The sequence below is a fragment of the Salvelinus fontinalis genome, chromosome 27, assembly GCF_029448725.1.
Source record: "Salvelinus fontinalis isolate EN_2023a chromosome 27, ASM2944872v1, whole genome shotgun sequence".
Classification (NCBI taxonomy): Eukaryota; Metazoa; Chordata; class Actinopteri; order Salmoniformes; family Salmonidae; genus Salvelinus; species Salvelinus fontinalis.
Window position 1 is genome coordinate 107,462 of NC_074691.1, and position 26,128 is coordinate 133,589.

General features: G+C 45.4%; 1 protein-coding gene across 2 annotated transcripts in view; it reads right to left on the minus strand.

Annotated features, from left to right (window-relative positions):
* Positions 1-5,615: 5,615 nt before the first annotated feature.
* LOC129824820 (acyl-CoA:lysophosphatidylglycerol acyltransferase 1-like) overlaps positions 5,616-26,128 on the minus strand; it is an 81,145-nt gene continuing 60,632 nt past the window's right edge. For both annotated transcript variants that reach the window (XM_055884322.1, XM_055884323.1), the window contains exons 7-8: positions 9,382-9,488; positions 5,616-9,054 (exon numbers count right to left, since the gene is read on the minus strand). In XM_055884322.1, the coding sequence (XP_055740297.1) occupies positions 8,903-9,054; positions 9,382-9,488 (259 nt within the window). In that variant the 3' untranslated portion in view covers positions 5,616-8,902. The remainder of the gene's footprint in view (positions 9,055-9,381; positions 9,489-26,128) is intronic.

A 26,128-nucleotide genomic window follows, 5' to 3' on the forward strand; every position in this document is an offset into this window, starting at 1 on the left:
TCTGTCCTCCACCTGTATTAATGGCACCTGTTTGAACTTATTATTAGTATAAAAGACACCTGTCCACAACCTCAAACAGTCACACTCCAAACTCCACTATGGCCAAGACCAAAGAGCTGTCAAAGGACACCAGAAACAAAATTGTAGACCTGCACCAGGTTGGGAAGACTGAATCTGCAATAGGTAAGCAGCTTGGTTTGAATAAATCAACTGTGGGAGCAATTATTAGGAAATGGAAAGACATACAAGACCACTGATAATTTCCCTCGATCTGGGGCTCCGCGCAAGATCTCACCCCGTGGAGTCAAAATGATCACAAGAACGGTGAGCAAAAATCCCAGAACCACACGGGGGGACCTAGTGAATGACCTGCAGAGAGCTGGGACCAAAGTAACAAAGCCTACCATCAGTAACACACTACGCCGCCAGGGACTCAAATCCTGCAGTGCCAGACGTGTCCCCCTGCTTAAGCCAGTACATGTCCAGGCCCGTCTGAAGTTTGCTAGAGAGCATTTGGATGATCCAGAAGAAGATTGGGAGAATGTCATATGGTCAGATGAAACCAAAATATAACTTTTTGGTAAAAACTCAACTCGTCATGTTTGGAGGACAAAGAATGCTGAGTTGCATCCAAAGAACACCATACCTACTGTGAAGCATGGGGGTGGAAACATCATGCTTTGGGTCTGTTTTTCTGCAAAGGGACCAGGACGACTGATCCGTGTAAAGGAAAGAATGAATGGGGCCATGTATCGTGAGATTTTGAGTGAAAACCTCCTGCCATCTGCAAGGGCATTGAAGATGAAACGTGACTGGGTCTTTCAGCATGACAATAATCCCTAACACACCGCCCGGGCAACGGGGGGGTTGTGGCTTCGTAAGAAGCATTTCAAGGTCCTGGAGTGGCCTAGCCAGTCTCCAGATCTCAACCCCATAGAAAATCTTTGGAGGGAGTTGAAAGTCCGTGTTGCCCATCAACAGCCCCTACAATGTGATTTTCTGGATTTTTTTTCTCATTTTGTCTGTCATAGTTGAAGTGTACCTATGATGAAAATTAAAGGCCTCTCTCATCTTTTTAAGTGGGAGAACTTGCACAATTGGTGGCTGGCTAAATACTTTTTGGCCCCACGGTATGTATTTATTTTATAGTCTTTTTTGTTCATCTTGTGTGTGGGTAAATTTGTGTGTATCTGCCTGTCTGAATGTGTATCTGCACGTGTGTGACTGTATGTGTGTAAATGTGTATGTGTTTGTGTATCTGCATGTGTATATGTGTGTACAGCACACATGCCTCATGGAAGAGTTGGTTCTCTGGTGTCAGCGGGCGTCACACACAGGAGTCATTTAAGTGAGGATGGCGGATTAGCGGTGGTTGGGGGAGCCGGTGACTGCAGTATTCATATGCCTGCTTCCCCTCATGGTTATTTCTGTTCCCCTTGCAGGTCACCCTGGCCTTCCCCCGCCACAGAAGCAAGTTTTAGTGTTTGCGGACTCAAGGGGAGATGCCATGAACCACAACATTCATCAACCAGACCAGAGCAGCTGAGAAATGGAACCCGGGGAGCTATAAGGGTGCAATTGTGGCCCCTAATTCAAGGCGTTTCTGAATGTGGGCACTCCTGCATATGCATCTTTATACTTCTATTGGTCAATTTTTAAGTTAGAACAGGTGGGAGGCGGGGGCGTTCCAGTACAGTAGGTGGCATTAATGCACAATAATGTTGGATGCCAGCCGCCAATAACCCCCACAGAAGGAGCGGGGGCGACAATGGTAGCTAGCTAAACGTATACCGGTATACGGTGTCCTTCGCCCCTACCTGTCGGGCGCAGCTTTCCTGCAGTTCTGTTAACGACGGTGAGGGTTGGTGTTTGGCAGGCAGGAACGAAGGACACTGTTTACTAGCTTAGCCAGCTAATCCTAAAGAGGACTCCGGTACACAGCAGGTGGGGGTGACACCGTGTGCTAGCTAACTAGTAAGCTAGTTAGCAGATGGTGTCGCGAACTATCAAGCTAGCTAGTACACGGTGTCGCCCTAGCCTCCCGTCTGCTGTGCTAGTGGGAGGCAGAGACGACCGGAAGACAGTGGCCTTTATTTACCTTTTGACCCACATTCAAAAGTGTCACACAAGCATTAATATGTTATTCACATCAGGTACGGGGTAAAGCTTCCCCTATAGGTACAGATCTAGGATAAGATTCCCTTACCCTAAATCTAACCTTAACCATTAGTGGGGGGAATGCAAAGCTGACCCAAGATCATTTCCCCTCCTCCCTTCCACCATCACTCCAGCTGCTATGGCGATGACATGCCAGGCTGCCCACTCTCTCGTTCCCCGCTTCAAATCAAATCAAATTGTATTTGTCGCATGTGCCGAATACAGGTGTAGACGTTACAGTGAAATGCTTACATACAAGCTCTTAACCAACAATACAGTTTTAAGAAAATACCCCCCCCCCCAAAAAAGTAAGAAAACAAATAATTAAAGAGCAGCAGTAAATAACAATAGTGGGGCTATATACAGGGGTACCAGTTCAGAGTCAATGTGTCAATGTGCGGGGGCACTGGTGTCGAGGTAGTTGAGGTAATTATGTACATGCAGGTAGGGTTATTAAAGAGGCCATGCATAGATGATAACAGAGAGTAGTAGCAGCGTGGGGGGGGGGGGGGGGGCAAATAGTCTAGGTAGCCATTTAATTAGCTGTTCAGGAGTCTTATGGCTTGGGGGTAGAAGCCTCTTGGACCTAGACTTGGTGCTCCGGTACCGCTTGCCGTGCGGTAGCAGAGAGAACAGTCTATGACTAGCGTGGCTGGAGTCTTTGACAATTTTTAGGGCCTTCCTCTGACACCGCCTGGTATAGAGATCCTGGATGGCAGGAAGCTTGGCCCCGGTGATGTACTGGGCCGTATGCACTACCCTCTGTAGTGCCTTGCGGTCGGAGGCCGAGCAGTTGCCATACCAGGCAGTGATGCAACCCGTCAGGATGCTCTCAATAGTGCAGCTGTAAAACCTTTTGAGGATCTAAGAACCCATGCCAAATATTTTATTTATTTTTTGGTCTCCTGAGGGGGAATAGGTTTTGTTGTGCCCTCTTCACGACTTTCTTTGTTTGCTTAGTCCATGTTAGTTTGTTGGTGATGTGGACGCCAAGGAACTTGAAGCTCTCAACCTGCTCCACTACAGCCCCGTCGAACAGAATGGGAACGTGCTCTGTCCTCCTTTTCCTGTAGTCCACAATCATCTCCTTTGTCTTGATGACGTTGAGGGAGAGGTTGTTGTCCTTGCACCACACGGTCAAGTCTCTGACCTCCTCCCAATAGGCTGTCTCATCGTTGTCAGTGATCAGGCCTCCCACTGTTGTGTCATCAGCAAACTTAATGATGGTGTTGGAGTCGTGCCTGGCCGTGCAGTCATGAGTGAACAAGGAGTACAAGAGGAGACTGAGCACGCACCCCTGAGGGGCCCCCGTGTTGAGGATCAGCGTGGCGGATGTGTTGTTACCTACCCTTACCAGCTGGGGGCGGCCCGTCAGGAAGTCCAGGATCCAGTTGCAGAGGAAGGTGTTTAGTCCCAGGGTCCTTAGTTTAGTGATGAGCTTTGAGGGCACTATGGTGTTGAACGCTGAGCTGTAGTCAGCTTCTCATCCTATACATGATGTATCATTTTACTACATCTGCCAGTCAGGCAGCTTAGTTTAACAAGTGGCAGCTAGGCTTCTCATTTATGACCTAACCTCAAAATGGTTACACATAAATGCAACAATCTTAGTAATTCAGTCCTATATATCCCCACCGTAGAGATGTAATGATACAGATTAAACCTAGTGGTTAAACAGGGGAATGGTTCCAATCGTTTTTCCACCATTCATTTTTCCCACAGGGAATTTTAGAAACACATAAAATAAGGGCTGTGTTTGCTGTAGGCTTACCCTTGTGTGACATTTTGATAACTGTGTAAATCTCTGTAGGACAAGGTGATGTTTATCAATATATTTACCCCCTCCAAAATGAAACACTAATTAGCTGCTAATGTGGCTATCATAAAGAACTACAAATGCTATGATGATCTGTATGAGGACTGCCAACTCAAGGCAAAGGTAAGAATCTCTGGATTAACTAATGTTAGCTAAATTTAGTAATGAATAAATTGGCAACATTTATTTCAATTTACAGTTCTGTGAACTGTCTTGTGTCAGTTTTAAATTGAAATAACACCTGTTAGCAAAGGTGCCAGCTAGACCTGACGCGTAGGGATTTGTAGTGTTCCATGTCTACTTTGATGCTAATTAGCATTTTTAAATCTGAGAGTGAATTAGGGCGAATATATTGACCTTGTACGAGAGAAGTTTACATGGTTATCAAAACGTCTCGCCAGGGTAAGCCTACACGAAACACAGCCCTTATTTTAAGTGTTTCTAAAATTCCCTATGGGAAAAATGAATGGTGGAAAAACGATTGGAGACATTTCCTTGTTTGACCGCTAGGTTTTATGACTCATACTGTGGTACTCTATAAGGATCGAGAGAAGCCTGCAGGGACAGATATCCTGAAGAGCAGGGGTCTGTTCAGAAGGGTATAATGTTACAAAATGTTCAGATAGAAATGTATTTTGTAGAACAGGTATGATATTCTGCCATGCAGAATTGGAGATTGTGTCAGCTCTATTCATGACATTTTTATCTGCAACGTCCTGTAACGTTTCACCTCACTGGTTACACCCCAGGAGGAAACATGGTGACATTGATTCACTTCCTCAAAACATGGGCTGTGTTCAGTCTGGCACACTGTAGCAAAATATTTTTTGGAACAGAAAAGGAACATCTATGATCTTATTGGACGAGTTTAGGTAGTACCTCCCACCTCGCTTCGAAGCGTTTTCTTCCTACTGAACACGACCTCCGTTTCACAGCTGAAAGAGAATCTGTAATGTAAACCATTGGCTCTCGGTGGCCAAATGAAAGACGCCACTGTTAAACAACGGCCACAGGCCAAAGCAAACACAGGCTTTAGTTACTGTACCTGGAGACCGCTCTGCAGCGGTGTCACATTCAGTGCCCGAGTCAATAGAAAATGAGGAAGTTAGCATGGCAACAAACCTGGCAGAAGCAATCCCAGCACCATAAATCACAATTCAATACTTATTTATTGTGCTGTTTTAGGGGTGGAAAACAAGGGTTTGCTTACCCATACGACCCAGAGACAATTAAAATACAAGATTTGAATGATGTTTGATTGACAAATGTTGTCATGTTGCGCTATTAATATTTTTTCCTTATTTTCAAATTAGGGGGTGGGCCTTCATTAAAACAATTCTCATGTTTCATTATGTACTGTACTATGAGTTTAGATCAAGAGCTCACAATTATATCACACATTCTTATGACAGTGACATACTTTAATTCGCCATCTACATTTCCAATATATCAGAGAGAGAATGTCTCCAATTAAAATGTATGGACGTTTGAACATAAACCCAAATAGGAGTTTCAGTGTGTCATCTCAAAGTGAAGGGAAGTGCACAGACACCTTTTGAAGCGTGTCACACACATCAATAACCGACAGTTGTGTAGTACATCAAACACTAAGTACATGAGGCAGAGGAAAAACCAGACAAGCTTTCAGGATCTTCATGACCATCAGTTTATTCCAGCACAAGTTCTTTGTGTGGTAAAATGGCTGTGTAGCTAGGAAGAAAGGGAGGAGTACAAAATGGAAAATTACAGACAGTTTCTAGTATTGTTTGTTAAAATTCCTGACATAGTATTTTTTTCTTTCTTTCCTAAAACCATATCTAGGAAAATAATATTATTTTCCCCTGCCTTTCTTTGGAGAGACACTACATCTTTTTGTCACTCTCTCACATTGAAGGGCAATCTCACGGGACCGGCATGAAGATGACACCTAAAAATTGAAGGTCCATCTCCAAATGGACTCTATCTCCCGAACCAGCCAGCCCTCTGCATTTCATACACAGCCTCTGTTACTGTACAGTATTTCCACGGTTTCGGAGGTGATGACTAAAGTCCATTCCGTTTGAATTACTTAAACATCATGATTTTTGGCTGTTCATCCAATTTGTCAATTCTTCTGTGTGGCTTTTTTCCCCCATTAAAAACCATGGTAATAATAACAATTATGGAACAGAACTGCTGTATCATTGCTGGGCCGTGACTGAATTCCCTTCCAACGTGAAGAGTGATTTGGAATTCTTCATTTTTATGTTTCAAATAAAAAACTTGATGCCCTACCACGAGACACTATCTTGGTACCACCATAAGATTTACAAAGGCTAGATGGAGATCAGTAAGATGGCAATATCTCCACCAAGCCCTATAATAGTCTAGATTGGTGTATGCAGCATTGCAAATCTCCTATCAAGTCCCTTTTAGATCTACAAGTTGGAATCAGCCTAGGTTGAAGATGACAAGATTAAGACAACGGGATTCTAATATCCCATAACTCTTTGCAAAAATGGGACCAGCGTTGCTAGTTAGCAACGGTGCTAGTAGTTAACAATGGTGCTGGTCCAATTAATTTGTTTATTTTCAAACACTGCGGTATTGAATTATTATGTTGTCTTAACCTGCATTTTTTGGGCCTAGGAATCCATCAGTGTCTTTAGGTGGAGGGCCTCTGTCCCTGTTCTAATACTTCAGAAAGACATCCTTCCTTTCTTGTTTTGTTGAGGTAAGCACATATTGATAAGAGATTGGATAGGTGTAGAAGAGGTAACCACCCTGTGACTTACACTAATCCAACCAGTTCAGATGGGCGATTTCTTCAAGGTAGGAAGGAAAGGATACATTTCTCATGTATCCCAACAGGGCCATATGTGTATCACTGAGCATTGTGACAGTGCAGGAGCTGAGAGCCTGGCCGAGCTCTCTGGGTTCATGAAGCACACATAAAATAACATCCATGTCAGAGGTCAAACCAAAGGTCAAGGAACAGGGAAGTAACACAGAACTGACAGGTCTCGAAAACAATTGTTATTTTTATCATTTTTTTTTTTTTTTTTTTTAACATTCATGATATTTCAAAACTAAAAACAAATAAGAAATAGTCGGACCAAGAGAGAGAGATAACATCGGTTGCAGTCACTAACAACAATGAATTTCTTCCTCAGTTTCATTATTTACAAGATTAAATATACTCATGGCATAAGGACAAAAGTTCAAGTAATTTAAAAATGAAATAATAACTGACCACTAAGAGTGATTTGCCGCCACAACTCAGATATCGCAGATCAGTGCGACATCAATTATATATATATATATATATATATTAAAAAAAGAGGGGAGGAAAAAGTCAACCACACACACCCACTTAGGCAGGTTAACGCTGTAAATGTACAGTAATGACACCTAGGAGTTTGTAAGCCAAAATGTACATTTTAGAATGCCGAGCATTAGGGTAGCTCCGCCTATAAAAAGTATATTTTTCTGATGTCATTCCCCACCCCATGACACTAAGCATATGGCTTAAATATTTGTAAAACTATGGAGTCCAATGGGGAGAAATTCAGCTTTGTCCGCCTTTTTCAGTTTGGCTCACTGAGACAGTCCTATATGGGCAGAGATCCACTCTGCTCTGTGTAGCTGCACCATATCTCTGTGTGTGTGTGTGTGTGTGTGTGTGTGTGTGTGTGTGTGTGTGTGTGTGTGTGTGTGTGTGTGTGTGTGTATGTATGTGTACGAGTGAGGGCAGGCGATGTTGAGAATTTGCATCATCACGGGTGTTAAGGGAGTTATTTTTCAGGGAGGGGGGGTCGGATCAGAGTGCTGTCCCAATGTGCCATCAGTGTTTCGTCATCAGCATTTGGGCACTCCCCCCCGCCACGCCACCGGGTTCCGGAACCACCTACCACCCCACGTTGTGGAAACAGTCTTAACAAGAGCCTGACATCGTTGCCAGCTTCCCTTTAGGCCCAGACGGGGGGCCGCCAGTGTAAACAAGAAGATTCCCCTTCAGTCAGTCAGCTCAGAATACAGTCTTAGACAGACACATAGTAAAGTAAAAGTCTCGAAGACGACAAGGTAGGTGGACTACGACAACACCAACGACGATAACAAATGCAATGGCGGTTGTTAGGGGGAGAGGGGGTGGTTAGAGGGCGGGGCAAATTAAAATAAACAAAATAAAAACAAACAGCTACTGTTCAGGAATATTTCCTGGAGTGGGGGAGGGGTAGGGGGCAGTATGGATCCTTTTAGTGCAATGAAGGCCAGAAGAGAGGGGCCAGATGTGGTAGTCTCTGATCGGGTACATACAACAGCCCCTCTCTCTGTAATGTGGGCCCAACCATCTAATCAACAGGCCTGGAGAGAAGTCCAAAAAGAGGGATGGGGGGGGGGGGGGGGGTACGAGAGCAGACACAATGCACAAACACACGCTGTAAAACTACACCCAAAGACCAGGGAGAGAGTCCACTTGAGAACAATTTCAGTTGTAGTCCTGAGCCTCATTCTTGATCTGAGAGTAAAACCGGGCGTGTGGGTGAGTTCAGTTGAAGTGTACGAAGACGTGTGTAAACAGAAAAAGTGTGTGAGAAATGAGAGACCATCACCTAGATTGGCGCAGGTGTGTATCCAATAAGTTAGTGTGTGTAAACATGATTCATGTTCAAAATTAGGGGCTTCAGTCAATCATGTGTGTGTTTGTCCGTTCGTCCGTCCGTCCGTGTGTGTCGGTATTCATGTATGCAGGAGGGGAAAAAAGACTCCAACATAATCTTTTTTTTTTTTTCAGTCCCTCCTGCTTTTTGCAAAATGTACATTCAATCCATCGTAGGGAGGAGGGATGGTACTGGGGAGGGTGCGCTATTGGCTGATCCAGGAACAGTGCCAACAGGATCCGGTTCACTTTAAAGAACCTCCTTAAAAACGCCATCCTCCTCAGTGCACTCAGAACAAACAGCAGTAGAAGTACTGAAGGACGCTGTACCACAGGTAGCCCGAGGCGAAGGCCAGGAATTGGATGACGCAGAGCTGCACAGGGTCGAGGGTCATCGCCCGGGAGACAGCCTCCTTCTGGCCTTTCGGCGGAGGGAAGGCTCCTGTTATGGGGGGCACAGGAAACACTATGGTCAGCTTCATTGTGATCACACCTCAATGTGGACAATCACGATTTTATGAAGAGACAATAGTGATAGGCAGAGAGAGAGGGCAGAAAGAGAGAAAAGAGGTAGGTAAGAAAGAGAGAATTAAGAGGCCAGAGAACGAGAGAGAGAGTGATAGAGGCCAGAGAGAGAGAATTCAGAGTGAAAAAGGCCAGAGAGAAACAGAGCTGAGAGAGAGAGTTACCAGAGAGGGAGAGAGATAGATAGAGAGGCCAGAGAGAGTGAGTGAGAGAAACCGAGAGAAGCAGTGCGGTGAACACAGACCTGTTTCGTAGAAATGGGCCAGTAGATCCTCCTTCTCCACAAACCTCTGGTACAGCCAGTCTGTCAGGGGTTTGGTCTCCACCGGAACCTCCTTTATGGGGTACACCCTGAGAGCGAGGAGGAGAGAGAGATGTATTTAACTTGATTTTTTTATTTAATATGTTCCTGTATGTATGCAGTTACACTTTCCATGCCCATGAAGTACTTGAGAGATGGAGAGTGAGAAGGAGAGGGAAAGAGAAAAGAGATATCAGTATTAAGTTCTTCTCAGTGAAGGCTGGCTGGATTGAGCGGTATCTGAAGCAGTTGTCCACACTGAGGGCGTCTCCTCCTCACTCCCTTATCCGTCTATCACAACGCAGTGTGTGTGTGTGTGGTGAGGTGTGAGCTGCAATCCAAGTCGGTTAATGTGTGCGTTAGAGTGTGTGTGGGTCTGTCTGTCTTTGTGTGTATGCATGTACACAGTGTAAAAAACACGAACACCTACTCTGTCCATGACATAGACTGACCAGGTGAAAGCTATGATCCCTTACTGATGTCACTTGTTAAATCCACTTTAATCATTATAGATGAAGGGATGGATTTTTAAGCCTCGAGACAATTGAGACGTATTGTGTATGTGTGCCAGTGTGTGTGTACGCATGTCCATCTCTCTCTGTGTGTGTGTGTGTGTGTGTGTTTGTGAGCAGCACGAGCCTCAGCTCTTTCAGGAGACTTCGTTAGCAGGCAGGACAGTCATGGTGACAGGGGAGACAGTTGTGCTGATAGGGAAGCCAGCCTGAAGGGATCCGTCCCTGCCCTGCTCCTGACTCCACAGGGCTACAGACACAGAAACAGCAGGCCCAGCAAACAGAGAAATGCCGCAAGGTAAAATAGGCCTACAGTATATAGGCTACCTTACCTAGCCTGGTCCCAGATCTATTTGTGTGGTCTTGCCAACTACAAAAACAGCAGGCCCAGCAAACAGCAATGCCGCAACGATGCAGCTACCTCACCTAGCCTGGTCCCAGATCTTGTTTGTGCAGTATTACCAACTTGGTAAAGAGTTGAATGCTGCAAGGGATAACAGGTCTATATAGGCTAAGGATACTTTAGCTATCCTGGTCGCTCCCAGATCTTGTTTGTGAGGTCTTGACAACGTGGCAACTTAGCACAAACAGATCACCGACCAGGTAATAATAAGTAACCTGCCCAAATGAGAGAAACCCCAAACTAAGTGACTATATCTGGGCTAAAAACAGCTGCCTGCTGGTTGGAGTGCTGTTCCATTGTTGCATTAGTCAGTTCCAATTTCGCAGGCCCTGTGTGAAAACCGCCTGTACCACCAAGGCACGAGTGAATATATGAGAAGATTGGATAGGTAGAAACAATATGGTAGTAGCTTGACCCTGCTCTCTGATAGGCTGTGATTCAGCCATATTGCTTATACCAAATCCAATCCCGTCAGAGCCAAGGCTACAGTCCTGCTACACAAGAGAAGGCTAACGCAGAAAGTCAACAAACAAGCATACAGACTATAACCAAATACATCATGTTTTGTGAAAAATCCAACTCATCTCCCATGACAAAATCCTTGAATAGAAAAGCTACACATCTCATCTACTACAATGCTAACATCTACAGTACTGGACAGGATGACAATGAATCAGCAATAGGGATGCTATCAAGAGTCAATATAGCTCTGGTCCAGGTCATAGTGCACGTTCCGCCACAATTACAACAGTGGAGGGACGCACACGAACACACTGGACCAGAGCTAGGGTCAATGATACTATGTGCTGTTCCTGTCTTGGCCAGCAGGTGTCCCTAGCGGGCTGCTCTCTGTCCACACACCCACACAAAGATCCAACTGAGAATCACCTTCAGACAGAAAAGAGGTTACCCTGGTTTCCTCTGGGGGAGATTCATCATTTCCCACGCAATCTCATTCACTCACTCACTACCCCTGCCAGAGAGAGAGGGACACCAGAGCAGTGTTCAGTAGGAGAAACTGTTTTGAAATGGGGAGGTGCTGCCTGAACTCGTCCAATAACAACCATACAGATTGTATTTTTTCCATACACTGACCTTCTGAAAACGATGTTGGAGATAAGGAATCGGGAGGGGTGCAGTATAGCACATTGAGAGGTGATTGATTAAGATGCGGTTATGGAAATGCTACATTGTGCAAGCAGTAAGGCACATATTTCTACAGGTTAGAAATCTAGAGCCTGATGTTAGTGTTGTGTTTCGGGGGCCTGTTCCAGACACAAACACAGCGTCAACTCTTTCAGGATCTCTCGGTGTGCGGTGCGTGTGTGTTTTCCCGGCCATGTCCCAGACACAAATAGTATGTGCGGTGACTTGGGGGATGTGGAATGTGCCTGGCTGATTTCCCCAGTCCAATCGAGGTGAACAGACTGTGAAAAAGCCCAATAATACAACTTGGGCTGAAGATTCCAGTGTAACCCACCACTACCGCTTCAGCTTGATAAACAAATCAGGAAGATGGTAACTTGGCCTGTACATGCTTAGGTCACAGGGGATGGAACCAAAAGCATACACTTCCCCTCTTTCACTCATACAAAAGTACATTTTAGAAGTTACAACAGAGATTCTGGACCAAAGTTCTGTCATTGCAACTACCCTAAGACTAAGAACATCTTCCCACAGTACGAAGGTCGGAGTAGTCGCAGACGTATGTGTGTATACCACCGGCCAATACCATTATCTATCAGAGCTGAGCAGTGTGTTAAGTGTTTGACTGTGTGTGTGTGTGTGTAAACACACTGTGTTACTGACAGAAACACGGCATGTATTGTGCCGTTTTGACACAGCGTGCCCTGCAGAACAGAACCCAGCTCCAGAACACTAGAGTGGACGAGAAAACACACACTGAAAATGAAACTGGGGTTCCCTAAATACTTCCTCTGCTTTTGAATTCATCTACAGCTAGTCAACAGTGGATCATGAAACAGAGGCCGTCTAATCCCAACTAGTGTGAGTACCAAATGGCACCCAGAGCCGGTCAAAACTAGTGCACTATAGGAGTTGTTAAATGTCAGTATACATGGCACCTAAAAACTGAATTGCGTAGACATCCAAGAAATTCAAGAAAACAAAGTGAGTGTTCATAACATGCGATTCCTCCAGCACTACCATTTGGCAGAACCCACTTGGGTGGAATATAGTGATATAAGGAAGAGGGTGGCTAATTGGGATGCAACCATAGGCTACATGAGAGCCAGCCATGGTTCCGCACACGCCTGTTTCAGTGTAGCATGCCTAACTAACCTATTACTAAGGCCCTCTCCGGTCCCGGTGTATGACGATAGCCCAGTAATCATAGAGCCTAGAGAGGGGAAAGAGAAGCTAGCTGGCTCTGACCACTGAATGGGCGGTTTGGGCGTTTAGGCCTCGGTAAACGGAGCTACAAACCTGCCCTTTCCTCTGGCAAAGATAACCATGTAGGTTGATCCTTCTCTGGTGGCGTGGTGCATCCCTACTCGACTGCGGTAAGTGGAGCTTTTGGGTGGAGTATTATCGGCTGTTTAGAGGGGGATGCTAGCTGGGGCAAATTTTCCTGTGAAAAAAAATCCCAAATGGTCATGTAGGCCAAAAAGAATGCTAATAAACTAAAAACCAATTCCTCTCCTGTGCTCTAACACTGTTTGTTGTGCTGTGCAGCGGGGTGTAACGCGGCGCGTACTCCAGTGCTGAAGGGATGTGTTGGCGCTCCACTGACAGGCAGGCAGCGTGTTGGAGTAGGGCCATGGTGGCAGTGGCGCGCCACTCCTCTCTCCACCCTAACCCACTTGGCAGCAGCCCACCAGTTAACGAAACATCCTGCCATGGCGAGTGTGTGGGTGTGTGTATCTTCGAGTTTGTGTGTGAGGGTTCGGGTCTGAATTTGTATCTGTGAGCGTGTATCTGAGTATGCGTCTGATTACGGTGCAGTCGGAAAGTACTCAGACCCTTTGACTTTTCCCACATTTTGTTACAGCCTTATTCCAAAATTTATTAAATCGTTTCCCCCCCTCATCAATCTACACAATACCACATTATGACGAAGCAAAAAAACCCCGGAAATATCACATTTACATAAGTATTTCAGACCCTTTACTCAGTACTTTGTTGAAGCACCTTTGGCAGCGATTACAGCAGAGTTATCTTGGGTATGACGCTACAAGCTTGGCACATCTGTATTTGGGGAGTTTCTCCCATTCTTCTTTGCAGATCCTCTCAAGCTCTGTCAGCTATTTTCAGGTCTCTCCAGAGATGTTCGATCGGGTTCAAGTCCGGCTGGGCCACTCAAGGACCCATAGGGCGGCGCACAATTGGCTCAGAATCGTCCGGGTTAGGGGAGGGTTTGGCCGGGGTAGGCTGTCATTGTGAATAAGAATTTGTTCCGGGCTCTGGCTTGTCCACTCAAGGACATTTATAAACTTGTTCAGAAGCCACTCCTGTGTTGTCTTGGCTGTGTGCTTAGAGTCGTTGTCCTTTTGGAAGGTGAACCTTCGTTCTAGTCTGAGGTCCTGAGCACTCCGGAGCAGGTTTTCATCAAGGATCTCTCTTTAGGTGCCTTTTGGCAAACTCCAAGCGGGCATGTGCCTTTTACTGAGGAGAGGCTTCCCTTCTGGCCACTCTACCATAAAGGCCTGATTGGTGGTGTGCTGCAGAGATGGTTGTCAGCTCTACGAAGAGTCTTGGTGGTTCCAAATTGCTTCCATTTAAGAATGATGAAGGCCACAGTGTTCTTGGTGACCTTCAATGTTGCAGAAATGTTTTGGTACCCTTCCCTAGATCTGTGCCTCGGCACAATCCTGTCTTGGAGCTCTACGGACAATTCCTTTGACCTCATGGCTTGGTTTTTGCTGTGACATGCACTGTCAACTGTGGGACCTTATATAGACAGGTATGCGCCCTTCCAAATCATGTCCAATCAATTGAATTTACCACAGGTGGACTCCAACAAAGTTGTAGAAACATCTCAAGGATGATCAATGGAAACAGGTTGCAGCAGAGCTCAATTTTGATTCTCAAAGCAAAAGATCTAAATATTTATGTAAATAAGGTATGTTTTTTATTTTAAATACATTTGCACAAATTTCTAAAAACCTTTATCATTATGGAGTATTGTGTAGATTGATGAGTATTTTTATTTTATTTAATCCATTTTAGAATAAGGCTGTAATTTAACAAAATGTGGAAAAAGTCAAGGGGTCTGAATACTTTCCGAATGCACTGTAAGTGCGGGTGTGTATGTGCGGGTGTGTGTGCGTGCAGACAGAGCTGGGAAGGGATCAGATTCCTCCTGTTGATTACCTAACAGCCTTTCTCATCATCCTGCGACTTGCGCACGGACAACAGATCAGAGATTAACCCGTGTGGCTCAGGTGGTAGAGCATGGTGCTTGCAATGCCAGGTTTGTGGGTTCGATTCCCATCGGGGATCAGTAAGAAAGAGTAAGAACATCGGCTAAAATGACAAAATTGGGAAAAAAAGAAGGGGAAAAAAAGAAAAAAAAGGAAAATATTCATGGCTGTGTTCTTAGGCAAAATTGTGAGTGAGCCCACTCCCTTGGCAGAGAAGCAACCCCACACATGAATGGTCTCAGGATGCTTTACTGTTCGCATGACACAGGACTGATGGTAGCGCTCACCTTGTCTTCTCCGGACAAGCTTTTTTCCAGTACAGGGATTCATCAGAGAAAATGACTTTACCCCAGTCCTTAGCAGTCCAATCCCTGTACCTTTTGCAGAATATCAGTCTGTCCCTGATGTTTTTCCTGGAGAGAAGTGGCTTCTTTGCTGCCCTTCTTGACACCAGGCCATCTTCCAAAAGTCTTCGCCTCACTCTGCGTGCAGATGCACTCACACCAGCCTGCTGCCATTCCTGAGCAAGCTCTGTACTGGTGGTGCCCCGATCCCGCAGCTGAATCAACTTTAGGAGGCGGTCCTGGCGCTTGCTGGACTTTCTTGGGCGCCCTGAAGCCTTCTTCACAACAATTGAACCGCTCTCCTTGAAGTTCTTGATGATCCGATAAATGGTTGATTTAGGTGCAATCTTACTGGCAGCAATATCCTTGCCTGTGAAGTCCTTTTTGTTCAAAGCAATGATGACGGCACGTGATCCTTTAAAGGTAACCATGGTTGACAGAGGAAGAACAATGATTCCAAGCACCACCCTCCTTTTGAAGCTTCCAGTCTGTTATTCGAACTCAATCAGCATGACAGAGTGATCTCCAGCCTTGTCCTCGTCAACACTCACAACACTGTGTTAACGAGAGAATCACTGACATGTCGTCAGCTGGTCCTTTTGTGTCAGGGCTGAAATGCAGTAGAAATGTTTTTTGGGGATTCAGTTCATTTGCATGGCAAATAGGGACTTTGCAATTAATTGCAATTCATCTGATCACTCATAACATTATGGAGTATATGCAAATTGCCATCATACAAACTGAGGCAGCAGACTTTGAAAATTAATATTTGTGTCATTCTCAAAACTTTTGGCCACGACTGTAGACCTGCACTGTTACCATGGTAGCACATCACACGCACACCTTACCATTGACACTTGACCCGTGTGGCTGTATCCACTATCTGTTCTAACCAAGAGTGTTTTCTCATTGTAGAAAAACACAGAGGCCACTTTATAAGATCCAAAATGGCGACTGTGAGACCTGGTGGGACCTTGCAGTTACAGGATAATCAGAGAGGCATATATACATCTAGGCTATATATACACACTGAACAAAAATCTAAACGCAACATACATGCAACAATTTCAAAGATTTTACATAGTTACAGTTCATATAAGGAAATCAACTGAAATAAATGCGTTAGGCCATAATCTATGGATTTCACATGACTGTGAATACATGACTGGTCACAGAAACCTTTTTTTTTAAAAGGTAGGGGCGTGAATCCGAAAACTAGTCAGTATCTGGTGTGACCACCATTTGCCTCATGCAGCGCGGGACATCTCCACGCAGAGTTGACCAGGCTGTTGATTGTGGCCTGTGGAATATTGACCCACTCCTCTTCAATGGCTGTGCGAAGTTGCTGGATATTGGCGGAAACTGGAACACTCTGTCGTACACGTCGAACCAGAGCGTCCCAAACAGCTCAATGGGATGCTGGCCTTCTAGGCTGAGTTCCACTGTCCAGTGCCTGTTCTTTTGCCCATCTTAATCTACTCTTTTTATTGGCTAGTCTGAAATATGGATTTTTCTTTGCAACTCTGCCTAGAAGGCCAGCATCTCGGAGTCGCGTCTTCACTTTTTACGTTGAGACTGGTGTTTAGTGGGTACTATTTAATGAAGCTGCCAGTTGAGGACTTGTGAGGCATCTGTTTCTCAAACTAGACACTAATGTACCTCTTGCTCAGTTGTGCACCGGGGCCTCCCACTCCTCTTTCTATTCTGGTTAGAGCCCGTTTGCGCTGTTCTGTGAAGGGAGTAGTACACAGCGTTGTACGAGATCTTCAGTTTCTTGGCAATTTCTCGCATGGAATAGCCTTAATTTCTCAGAACAAGAATAGACTGACAAGTTTCAGAACAAAATGCTTTGTTTCTGGCCATTTTGAGTCTGTAATCGAACCCACAAATCTGATGCGCCAGATACTCAACTAGTCTAAAGAAGGCCAGTTTTATTGGTTCTTTAATTAGGACAACAGTTTTCAGCTGTGCTAACATACTTGCAAAAGGGTTTTCTAAATGATCAATTAGCCTTTTTAAAATGATAAACTTGGATTAGCTAACACAACATGCCATTGGAACACAGGAGTGATGGTTGCTGATAATGGGCCTCTGTACGCCTATGTAGATATTCCATTAAAAATCAGCTTTGTCCAGATACAATAGTCATTTACAACATTAACAATGTCTACACTGTATTTCTGATCAATTTTATGTTATTTTAATGGACATTTTTTTGTTGCTTTTCTTTCAAAAACAAGGACACTTCTAAGTGATCCCGATCTTTGAACGGTAGTGTACATACAGTAGGTATCCTGGTCGGGTGTGTAAGTAAGTAAATCCACCAGCCTACAGGTGTGTACAATTCCAACTAATACAGAGAAACTTCCTTATTGCGCAAACAAAGCCAGTCAGAAAATCCACAATTATTTTTAGAATAGTCAGTGACGAACATTTAAAGATACTCCAACATCCTAGATTACTCAGTGTGAAAGTAATGACTGACACACACGGATCTGTCTGCAGCCTCAGTCACCTCCTAATCTGCAGGTTAATCCTCTTGTTGACTCGGCACCTGCACCGGTGCACTACAGGACCTCCCTGCGCTTAGCTCAGCCACATCCCCAGCCAGAGTGTTTGTGTGTGTGTGACTGTGTGTGTGTGCATGTGTCTCTCAGCCTCACAACAACCTGGGTTCCCGGTGAGGACCTCTGGGGCCGCTGACCCTGCAGGGGAGGTTGATTGTGGTCACGGCCCAGCGGAGAGTCCCCTAGCTGGGGTAGGCGGGAGCAGCGCCTCTCTCATTACTGGGCCTAATGAGTCTTTAGCCTTAATCTGAGCCTGGCCCAGCAGCAGAGCGAGGGGCCTGGGGGACAGAGTTGGAGCTGTTGGAGGGCTGGAGGCGCCAGGGCTCACACAGATCACCCCCTGACGTCAGCCTTACGGCCCCCAGAGACCAGAGGGTGGAGAGAAGGGCCATTCAGCAGAGCCAGAGTCATGCAGGGCCAGGGAGGTCTGGACAAGCTGGAGCCCTGGGTCACGTTCATTTGGCACCAAATGGACTGAAACAGGGAGGGACGACCGATACTTCTCCAATGAGAAATGCACATTTTTCCCATCTTTTGGAAAATAGTTTTGAACACTTTGCTACAGTGTGCTTGAACGAACACAATCTTGGACGCAGTGGACGTTGGGACGGTAGAGGGCAGAGAGAGTTAGAGCTCGCTCGTGCGAGAGGGCATCCGGTCCGAGACCACAGTTTGACTCTAGCCTTTAGAATGACGACGTGGCAAATAAAAATATGGTAATCCCTTGATATAAATCACAGAGATCATTGTGATGCTTATTGGAAAAGCACACGAGTCAAAGCGGAAGTCAGAAGAACAATGTACGATAAACCATCCACCTTACGAGTGGCCGTTTGACAAGCCTAGATATGAGAGAGTTGAGGAGAAGTACGTGTCAATTGTGCACGCCTGCCTTATTAATGTGTGGTGTGTGTATTTACTCATACATATACGCTCACACCTTTGACCGGACTCAAAGGAAGGGCAGCAAAGGGAACCTGAGGGAATCAATGCTGCCAGAGCAATGGACTGAACTTGGCTTGGTGTATGTGAAAGAGAGCAAGAGTGTGTGCGCACGATATCCTTAAATAAAGAGATGTAGAGGGGCAACGGACACAAATAGAAAATGCTTTTTTAGCAGCCGGTGCCAGCCTCGGCCTTCCTGTGTGATAAATCCTCCTTCAGTCCTAGCGTCTTATCTTAAGACCAAACGGCCTCAAGTCTCCCATTCAGCGCTCTCTTTAAAGACGTCCTCCAGTCATTTTTTTTTTTACTTTTCCTGTTGAAGAGCGATTTCCCAAGTACAAATACAGTAAAGTCCACACACCAGGGGACACATCCCCCCCAATATTCAAATATGCTTAAAATGTCCCCCCCAATATATGTCCCCCCCAAATGTCCCCCCCACCGCCGTCCGAAATAATCATTAGCAAATGTAATCATAGCTAAACTTAACAAATTGCCATTATTATTACTACCGGTTCTAGTATTACGCTGTACTGCAGTTCTGCGTGTGGTTTGTCCAAGTGGTGTTGCCGTAGCCCAGCAGAAGCCGTTGCTCGACTGCTGTGGTTAGGTACAATCAATGTCAAACACTGTACTGTCTCTCTCTATTTCATTACTTTCAAATGTATTAAAACGTGGAAAACTAGAATGTAATATGAATGTTAGGTAGGCTATATCACATAGCTAAGTTACCTGGAAAGTTAATTAGCCACACATTCACCCAGCGACCAACAATGGTGCTCACAGGTGTATTCAAATGACGTTCATGTCTTTATTATGTTATATTTGTCAGAAAGCCCACGTGAAGTCTGAGTAAAGTGTCAATTATTATTATTTACCTTTATTTAACTTTGCAAGTCAGTTCAGAACAAATTCTTATTTTCAAATGACGGCCTAGTGGGTCAACTGCCTTGTTCAGGGGCAGAACGACAGATTTTTACCTTGTCGGCTCGGGGATTCAAACTTGCAACCTTTCGGTTACTAGTCCAACGCTCTAACCACTAGGCCACGCTGCCAGCCCAATCATTTATGTTACGCTGCATGTGTAATTTGTGTGAACAGTAGCAGCATTCATTTATTGCACATGTGTATAGTATACTGTATAGCTGTACTTGCTTATGATAAATAGCATTATTAGTGTTAGTTTGATTCAAGTGCCAGCATTAGACAGCTTTTATTAGACAGATTTCATTCACAGTGAGTGTCATCATGGCGCAAGAGGAAGGGTGGCAGTGACATTCGTCAGTTTTTGGGCAGCCTCAGAAAATAAGAAAAGTATGTTGAGAGCAGTGAGAACCAGTCAGATGATTGAAGTATACAGTTGCACACGCGATGAGTCAATGTTTCTTGATATTCGGATCAGAAATGGTTAGTAATCCATTCCTGAACATCATGGCAAGAAACACCACTTGATTAAAGATAATATTTATTTCATGTTCACTCTGGTGCGTTCAGAGTAAAGAGAGAGAGAGGATGCCGACAGGACAGGGAGAGAGAGAGCATGCCGACAGGACAGGGAGAGAGAGAGCATGCCGACAGGACAGGGATAGAGAGAGCATGCCGACAGGACAGGGAGAGAGAGAGCATGCCGACAGGACAGGGATAGAGAGAGCATGCCGACAGGACAGGGAGAGCATGCCGACAGGACAGGGAGAGAGCATGCCGACAGGACAGGGAGAGAGAGCATGCCGACAGGACAGGGAGAGAGAGAGCATGCCGACAGGACAGGGAGAGCATGCCGACAGGACAGGGAGAGAGAGAGCATGCCGACAGGACAGGGAGAGTATGCCGACAGGACAGGGAGAGCATGCCGACAGGACAGGGAGAGCATGCCGACAGGACAGGGAGAGCATGCCGACAGGACAGGGAGAGCATGCCGACAGGACAGGGAGAGCATGCCGACAGGACAGGGAGAGCATGCCGACAGGACAGGGAGAGAATGCCGACAGGACAGGGAGAGAATGCCGACAGGACAGGGAGAGCATGCCGACAGGACAGGGAGAGAATGCCGACAGGACAGGGAGAGAATGCCGACAGGACAGGGAGAGAATGCCGACAGGACAGGGAGAGCATGCCGACAGGACAGGGAGAGCATGCCGACAGGACAGGGAGAGAATGCCGACAGGACAGGGAGAGAATGCCGACAGGACAGGGAGAGAGAGAGCCTGCCGACAGGACAGGGAGAGAGAGAGCATGCCGACAGGACAGGTAGAGCATGCCGACAGGACAGGGAGAGCAGGTGACATGGAGATGAGTGAGAAAAGGAGCAAATATTGATGGTTAAGACCGAATAATGTTAATTTAAGATGAGATATTCCTCTAAGTATGGCTTCTTGTGTGTATTTCAGATAATACAATCAAGAGAGAGTGAGTTTGAGACAATGGCAGACAGAGAGTAGACAGACATGCCAAATCAGACAAATGTGAATGTCATACCTAGTCAAACCCTATCAAATATGACACTACTTTCAGGAGAAAGGGTTTAAAGATTATCCTTGGCTCCATTACAGCCCCTCCTTAAAGAGGGTCCCCTGTTTCTATTGTGCTAAATACTTGGCAACACAAAAGTCTAAGCTTGCGTCCAAAGCAGATTCAGCTTTTGTCAAGATTGGCTTTCAAAATTGGATGGCGGCACTGGAGACATTTAGTGCGCATAAAGACAGCCAGTGTCACAAATTAGCTGTGATGACTCAGATTCAGGGGCCAAAGCCTGTTAACTTCTTGTGGGCAGGGGGCAGCATTTTCACTTTCGGATAAATAGCATGCCAAAATTCAACTGCCTGCTACTCATCCCCAGAATATAAGATATGCATATTATTAGTAGATTTGGATAGAAAACACTCTGAAGTTTCTAAAACTGTTTGAATCATGTCTGTGAGAATAACAGAACTTATGTAGCAGGCAAAACCCTGAGGACAAACCATTCAGATTTTTTTGTTTTTGATGTCACTGTCTTTTCAATGAGGTTTCTTAGACACCAGATTTCTAATGGACTTGCTTGCAGTTCCTACCGCTTCCACTGGATGTCACCAGTCCTTGGAAATTGGTTGAGGTTATTCCTTTGTGTAATGAAGAAGTAGGGCTATCGTAAATGAGGGTCACATGAAGTACATTTTTTGAGAGAGGCACGTTACGAAAAAAGTTGCGTCAGTTTGTTTTCTTTTTGTATTGAACACAGATCATACCGTCTTCAAATTGATCGACTATTAACGTTTAAAAATACCTAACGTTGTATTACAAAAGTAGTTTGAAATGTTTTGGTAAAGTTTACATGTAACTTTTGATATATTTTGTAGTGACTTGGCGAAAGTTAGAAGCTGTGTTTTTCTGGATGAAACAGTCCAAATAAATGGACATTTTGGATATATATCGATGGAATTAATCAAACAAAAGGACCATTTGTGATGTTTATGGGACATATTGGAGTGCCAACAAAATAATTTCGTAAGGCATGATTTATATTTTATTTCTGCGTTTTGTGTCGTGCTTGCAATGTTGAAATATGCTTCTCTCTTTGTTTACTGTTGTGCTATCATCAGATAATAGCATCTTATGCTTTCGCCGAAAAGCCTTTTTGAAATCTGACATGTTGGCCCGATTCACAACGAGTGTAGCTTTAATTTGGTATCTTACATGTGTGATTTAATGAAAGTTTGATTTTTACATCATGTTATTTGAATATGGCGTGCTGTATTTTCCCTGGCTATTGGCCGGTGGGACGTTTGCCACCTGCCCCAGAGAGGTTAATGTGCAACTTTCACGTGAGCTTGAAAGACAGCAGCAACAAGAGAGGAGAAATCTGATGAAGATTGTTGGGGGTGTGAAGGACTTCCTGACTTCTAGGTCAGGCTTTTCGAGGCATTGATAAGGAGAGCGGGAATTTCAGCCAGCTTCTAAAGTACAAGGCAGAGGGCGATGCAGAGCTGACCCCTGGCTGAAAGGTCACTTTGATTTCATCAGTCCCCAAATGCAAAACTACATTTTGAAGCTGCTGAGCAAAGAAATTGTGTCGGAAATAATATCATCGCCAGTGGTCCTGTTCGCACTTATCATTGATGGCACTTGGGATATATCAGAAGTTGAGCAGGAGTCAATATGTTTGAATGCAGCCAGGATATATCAGGAGTTGATCTGGAGTCAATATGTTTGAATGCACCCAGGATATATCAGGAGTTGATCAGGAGTCAATATGTTTGAATGCACCCAGGATATATCAGGAGTTGATCAGGAGTCAATATGTTTGAATGCACCCAGGATATATCAGGAGTTGAGCGGGAGTCAATATGTTTGAATGCACCCAGGATATATCAGGAGTTGATCAGGAGTCAATATGTTTGAATGCACCCAGGACATATCAGGAGTTGAGCAGGAGTCAATATGTTTGAATGCACCCAGGACATATCAGGAGTTGAGCAGGAGTCAATATGTTTGAATGCACCCAGGATATATCAGGAGTTGATCCGGTGTCAATATGTTTGACTCTTTGTAGATGCAGATCTACAACCAAAGGAAGAATTCCTGGGACTCTATGAAGAAGTGTCAACGACAGGGCAAAATATAGCCAAGATGGCATGTGATGTGATGATGCGTCTAGGCCTTCCTCTGTCCCAACTTCCAGGACAGACCTATGACGGTGCTGCAAACACGGCTGGTTGATTGCAGGGGGTGCAAGCCATTTGAAGGAAAGCACAACCGCTGGCTGTGTATTGTCACTGTGGTCCACCCTGAGTGAACTTAGTTACGCAGGCTGCCTGTGGAGCCTCTCCACTGGTAAGAGATTCAATGGATCTGGTGCATGAATTGGGGGGGGGGCTTCTTTAATCAAAGCATGGTTTCACCTTGTTGAAACCTCTCTGTCCCGCCAGGTGGACTGTTCGCAACCCTGCCGTCCGCTCAGTTCTCAGCCAGTATGAGTCAGTGCTGACAGCCCTTGAAGAAATGGCGTCACGCAGCTCATCTGACACTTCAACTAAGGCTATCGGTCTTCATGGAACATTTCTAAAAGGGAACACTGTGCTCGGCCTTGTAGTGGCTGAAGACCTGACGGGGGATTCGGAGTGCCTGATCACCTCCCTGCAGCTTAGGAAACAGACCGTTTCAGGCATATTGGAGGCTGTGGACCACGTCAAAACAAGCATGCAGGACAAGCGAACGGAGGAGCACTTTGATGTCCTGTTCGCAAAGCAACTGCTACGGCAACAAAGTTGGACCTATTCAGATGCCTCATTTCCCGCAAACCTACAAAGCGTTACACCGGTCAGGCTGCAGCCCTTATACATCCGGATGCCCAGTCTTCATACAGAGCCCGATTCTACAACGCCTTGGACACAGTGAATACTCAATTCATAGAGAGGTTTGATCAAGCTGGATTCCAAATGCTGCAGCAGCTTGAAAATGTGCTGCTACGCGGAGACATGGACAAGGTGGTAGACGAGTAATCCTGAATTTAATTCAAGACTACTGCAGGTGCAGCTGGCCATGTTTGGGGCTAATTACACGTATCAAAAGAGCTCAGATGTTGCTAGCATTATTGGGGAAATGGTGCCAGAAGTGAGAGGTCTCTTCAGTCAGATGGAAGCTTTAGTAAGCTGCTGGTCGTCCCTGCCTCCTCTGTAGAGGCTGAGAGGAGTTTTAGTGCCCCGTGGAGGCTGAAGACATGGCTTAGATCAGCCATGAGTCAAACAAAGCTGAATAATGTGGCCATGTGTCACGTGCACCAGGAGAAACTGGACCTTGAAGGAATATGCCAGTCTTTTATCGGTGTCAACGAAAAGCGCAAAAAGGCCTTTGGATCCTTTGCTTGAAGAATGGCAAGTCAAAACACATGTCATTGCCTGGAGAGGCGATGAGGGGATAGGAGAGGAGATGAGAGGATAGGAAAGGAGATGACTGGAGAGGAGAAGAGATGACTGGAGAGGAGAAGAGAGGGTAGGAGAGGAAAGGAGAAGAGATGACTGGAGAGGAGAGGAGAAGAGATGACTGGAGAGGAGAATATAGGACCAGAGGAGGATAGAGGGCTGGAGAGGAGAAGAGGAGAGCAGAGCAAACGACCATGCTGCCCAACCAAGTTTACTTGTCAATAAAAACAACAATTTGCTAAACCTTGGCCACAATATCTGGACTTGTCTTCATATAACAATGCATAGATTTCTGTTTATATGATTATGGTTATACTTTATTCATCCCTAATCTCTGCCATTACATACAATGAAACAAGAAAAGGTAAACAAATAAAAAAAGGGGTGAAAAGGAGATCCGAGTGCCACATTCATTTCAGGTGTGACACGAGGCCAGCCCGACTTCAATGGGCTACGTCTCAAATGGCCACATTAATATAGTGAGAGAAATAGGGTGCCTTTTGGGACGTAGACATGTTTGTCAAGGTAGGGTGGGGAGGGGAGTGAGGGAATTCCTAACGCCGCCACACCAACTGTAGGCTTCGACATGAGGATATATTCCTATCTTCTATGTTGCTGCTTTATCCTCTGTCTGTACAGAAGTGAGGGCGGCTGCTTATTGCAGTTAGGGTGGCTCCATACTTCCGACTGTATTGTGTCACTATGGAGCAACAACATCTCCATGTCCCTTCTATGCTAAAATAGCAGTAATTGCATTACAGTGGCACTCCAGGCTCCTTTTCACCTCTTTTAGCATGTGAATTACTTCACAATAGCACAGCACACTTCAGTAGGTGGTGCAGGTATCCTCATTACATGGCACAAATCGGGGTAAAAGTAAAAAAAGATATTAAAAAAAGATATATATACTCTTCTGCTATTTTGAACAATAGAGGACAATACCCCCTTTTACCCCTCTATTGTTCAAAATAGCAGAAGAGTATTTATATTTTATATTTTTACCCCCTTTTTCGTGGTATCCAATTGTTAGTAGTTACTGTCTTGTCTCATCGCTGCAACTCCCGTACGGTCTCGGGAGAGGCGAAGGTCAAGAGCCATGTGTCCTCAAACACAACCCAACCAAGCCGCATTGCTTCTTAACACAGAGCGCATCCAACCCGGAAGCCAGCCGCACCAATGCTTCGACCGAAACACCGTACACCTAGCGACCTGGTCAGTGTGCACAGCGCCCGGCCCGCCACAGGAGTTGCTAGTGCGCGATGAGACAAGGATATCCCTGCCGGCCAAACCCTCCCTAACCCGGACGACGCTGGGCCAATTGTGCGCCGCCCCATGGGCCTCCCGGGTGCTGCCGGCTGCGACAGAGCCTGGGCTCGAACCCAGAATCTCTGGTGACACAGCTAGCACTGCGATGTAGTGCCTTAGACCACCGCGCCACCCGGGAGGCCCTGAAGAGTATTTTTAAAGACCTTACACTGAACCCAAACCGGCTGCACGCAATCACGACACGCAGGTTAAAATATCAAAACAAACTCTGAACCAATGACATTAATTTGGGGACAGGTCGAAAAGCATTAAACATTTATGGCAATTTAGCTAGTTAGCTTGCACTTGCTAGCCAATTTGTCCTATTTAGCTAG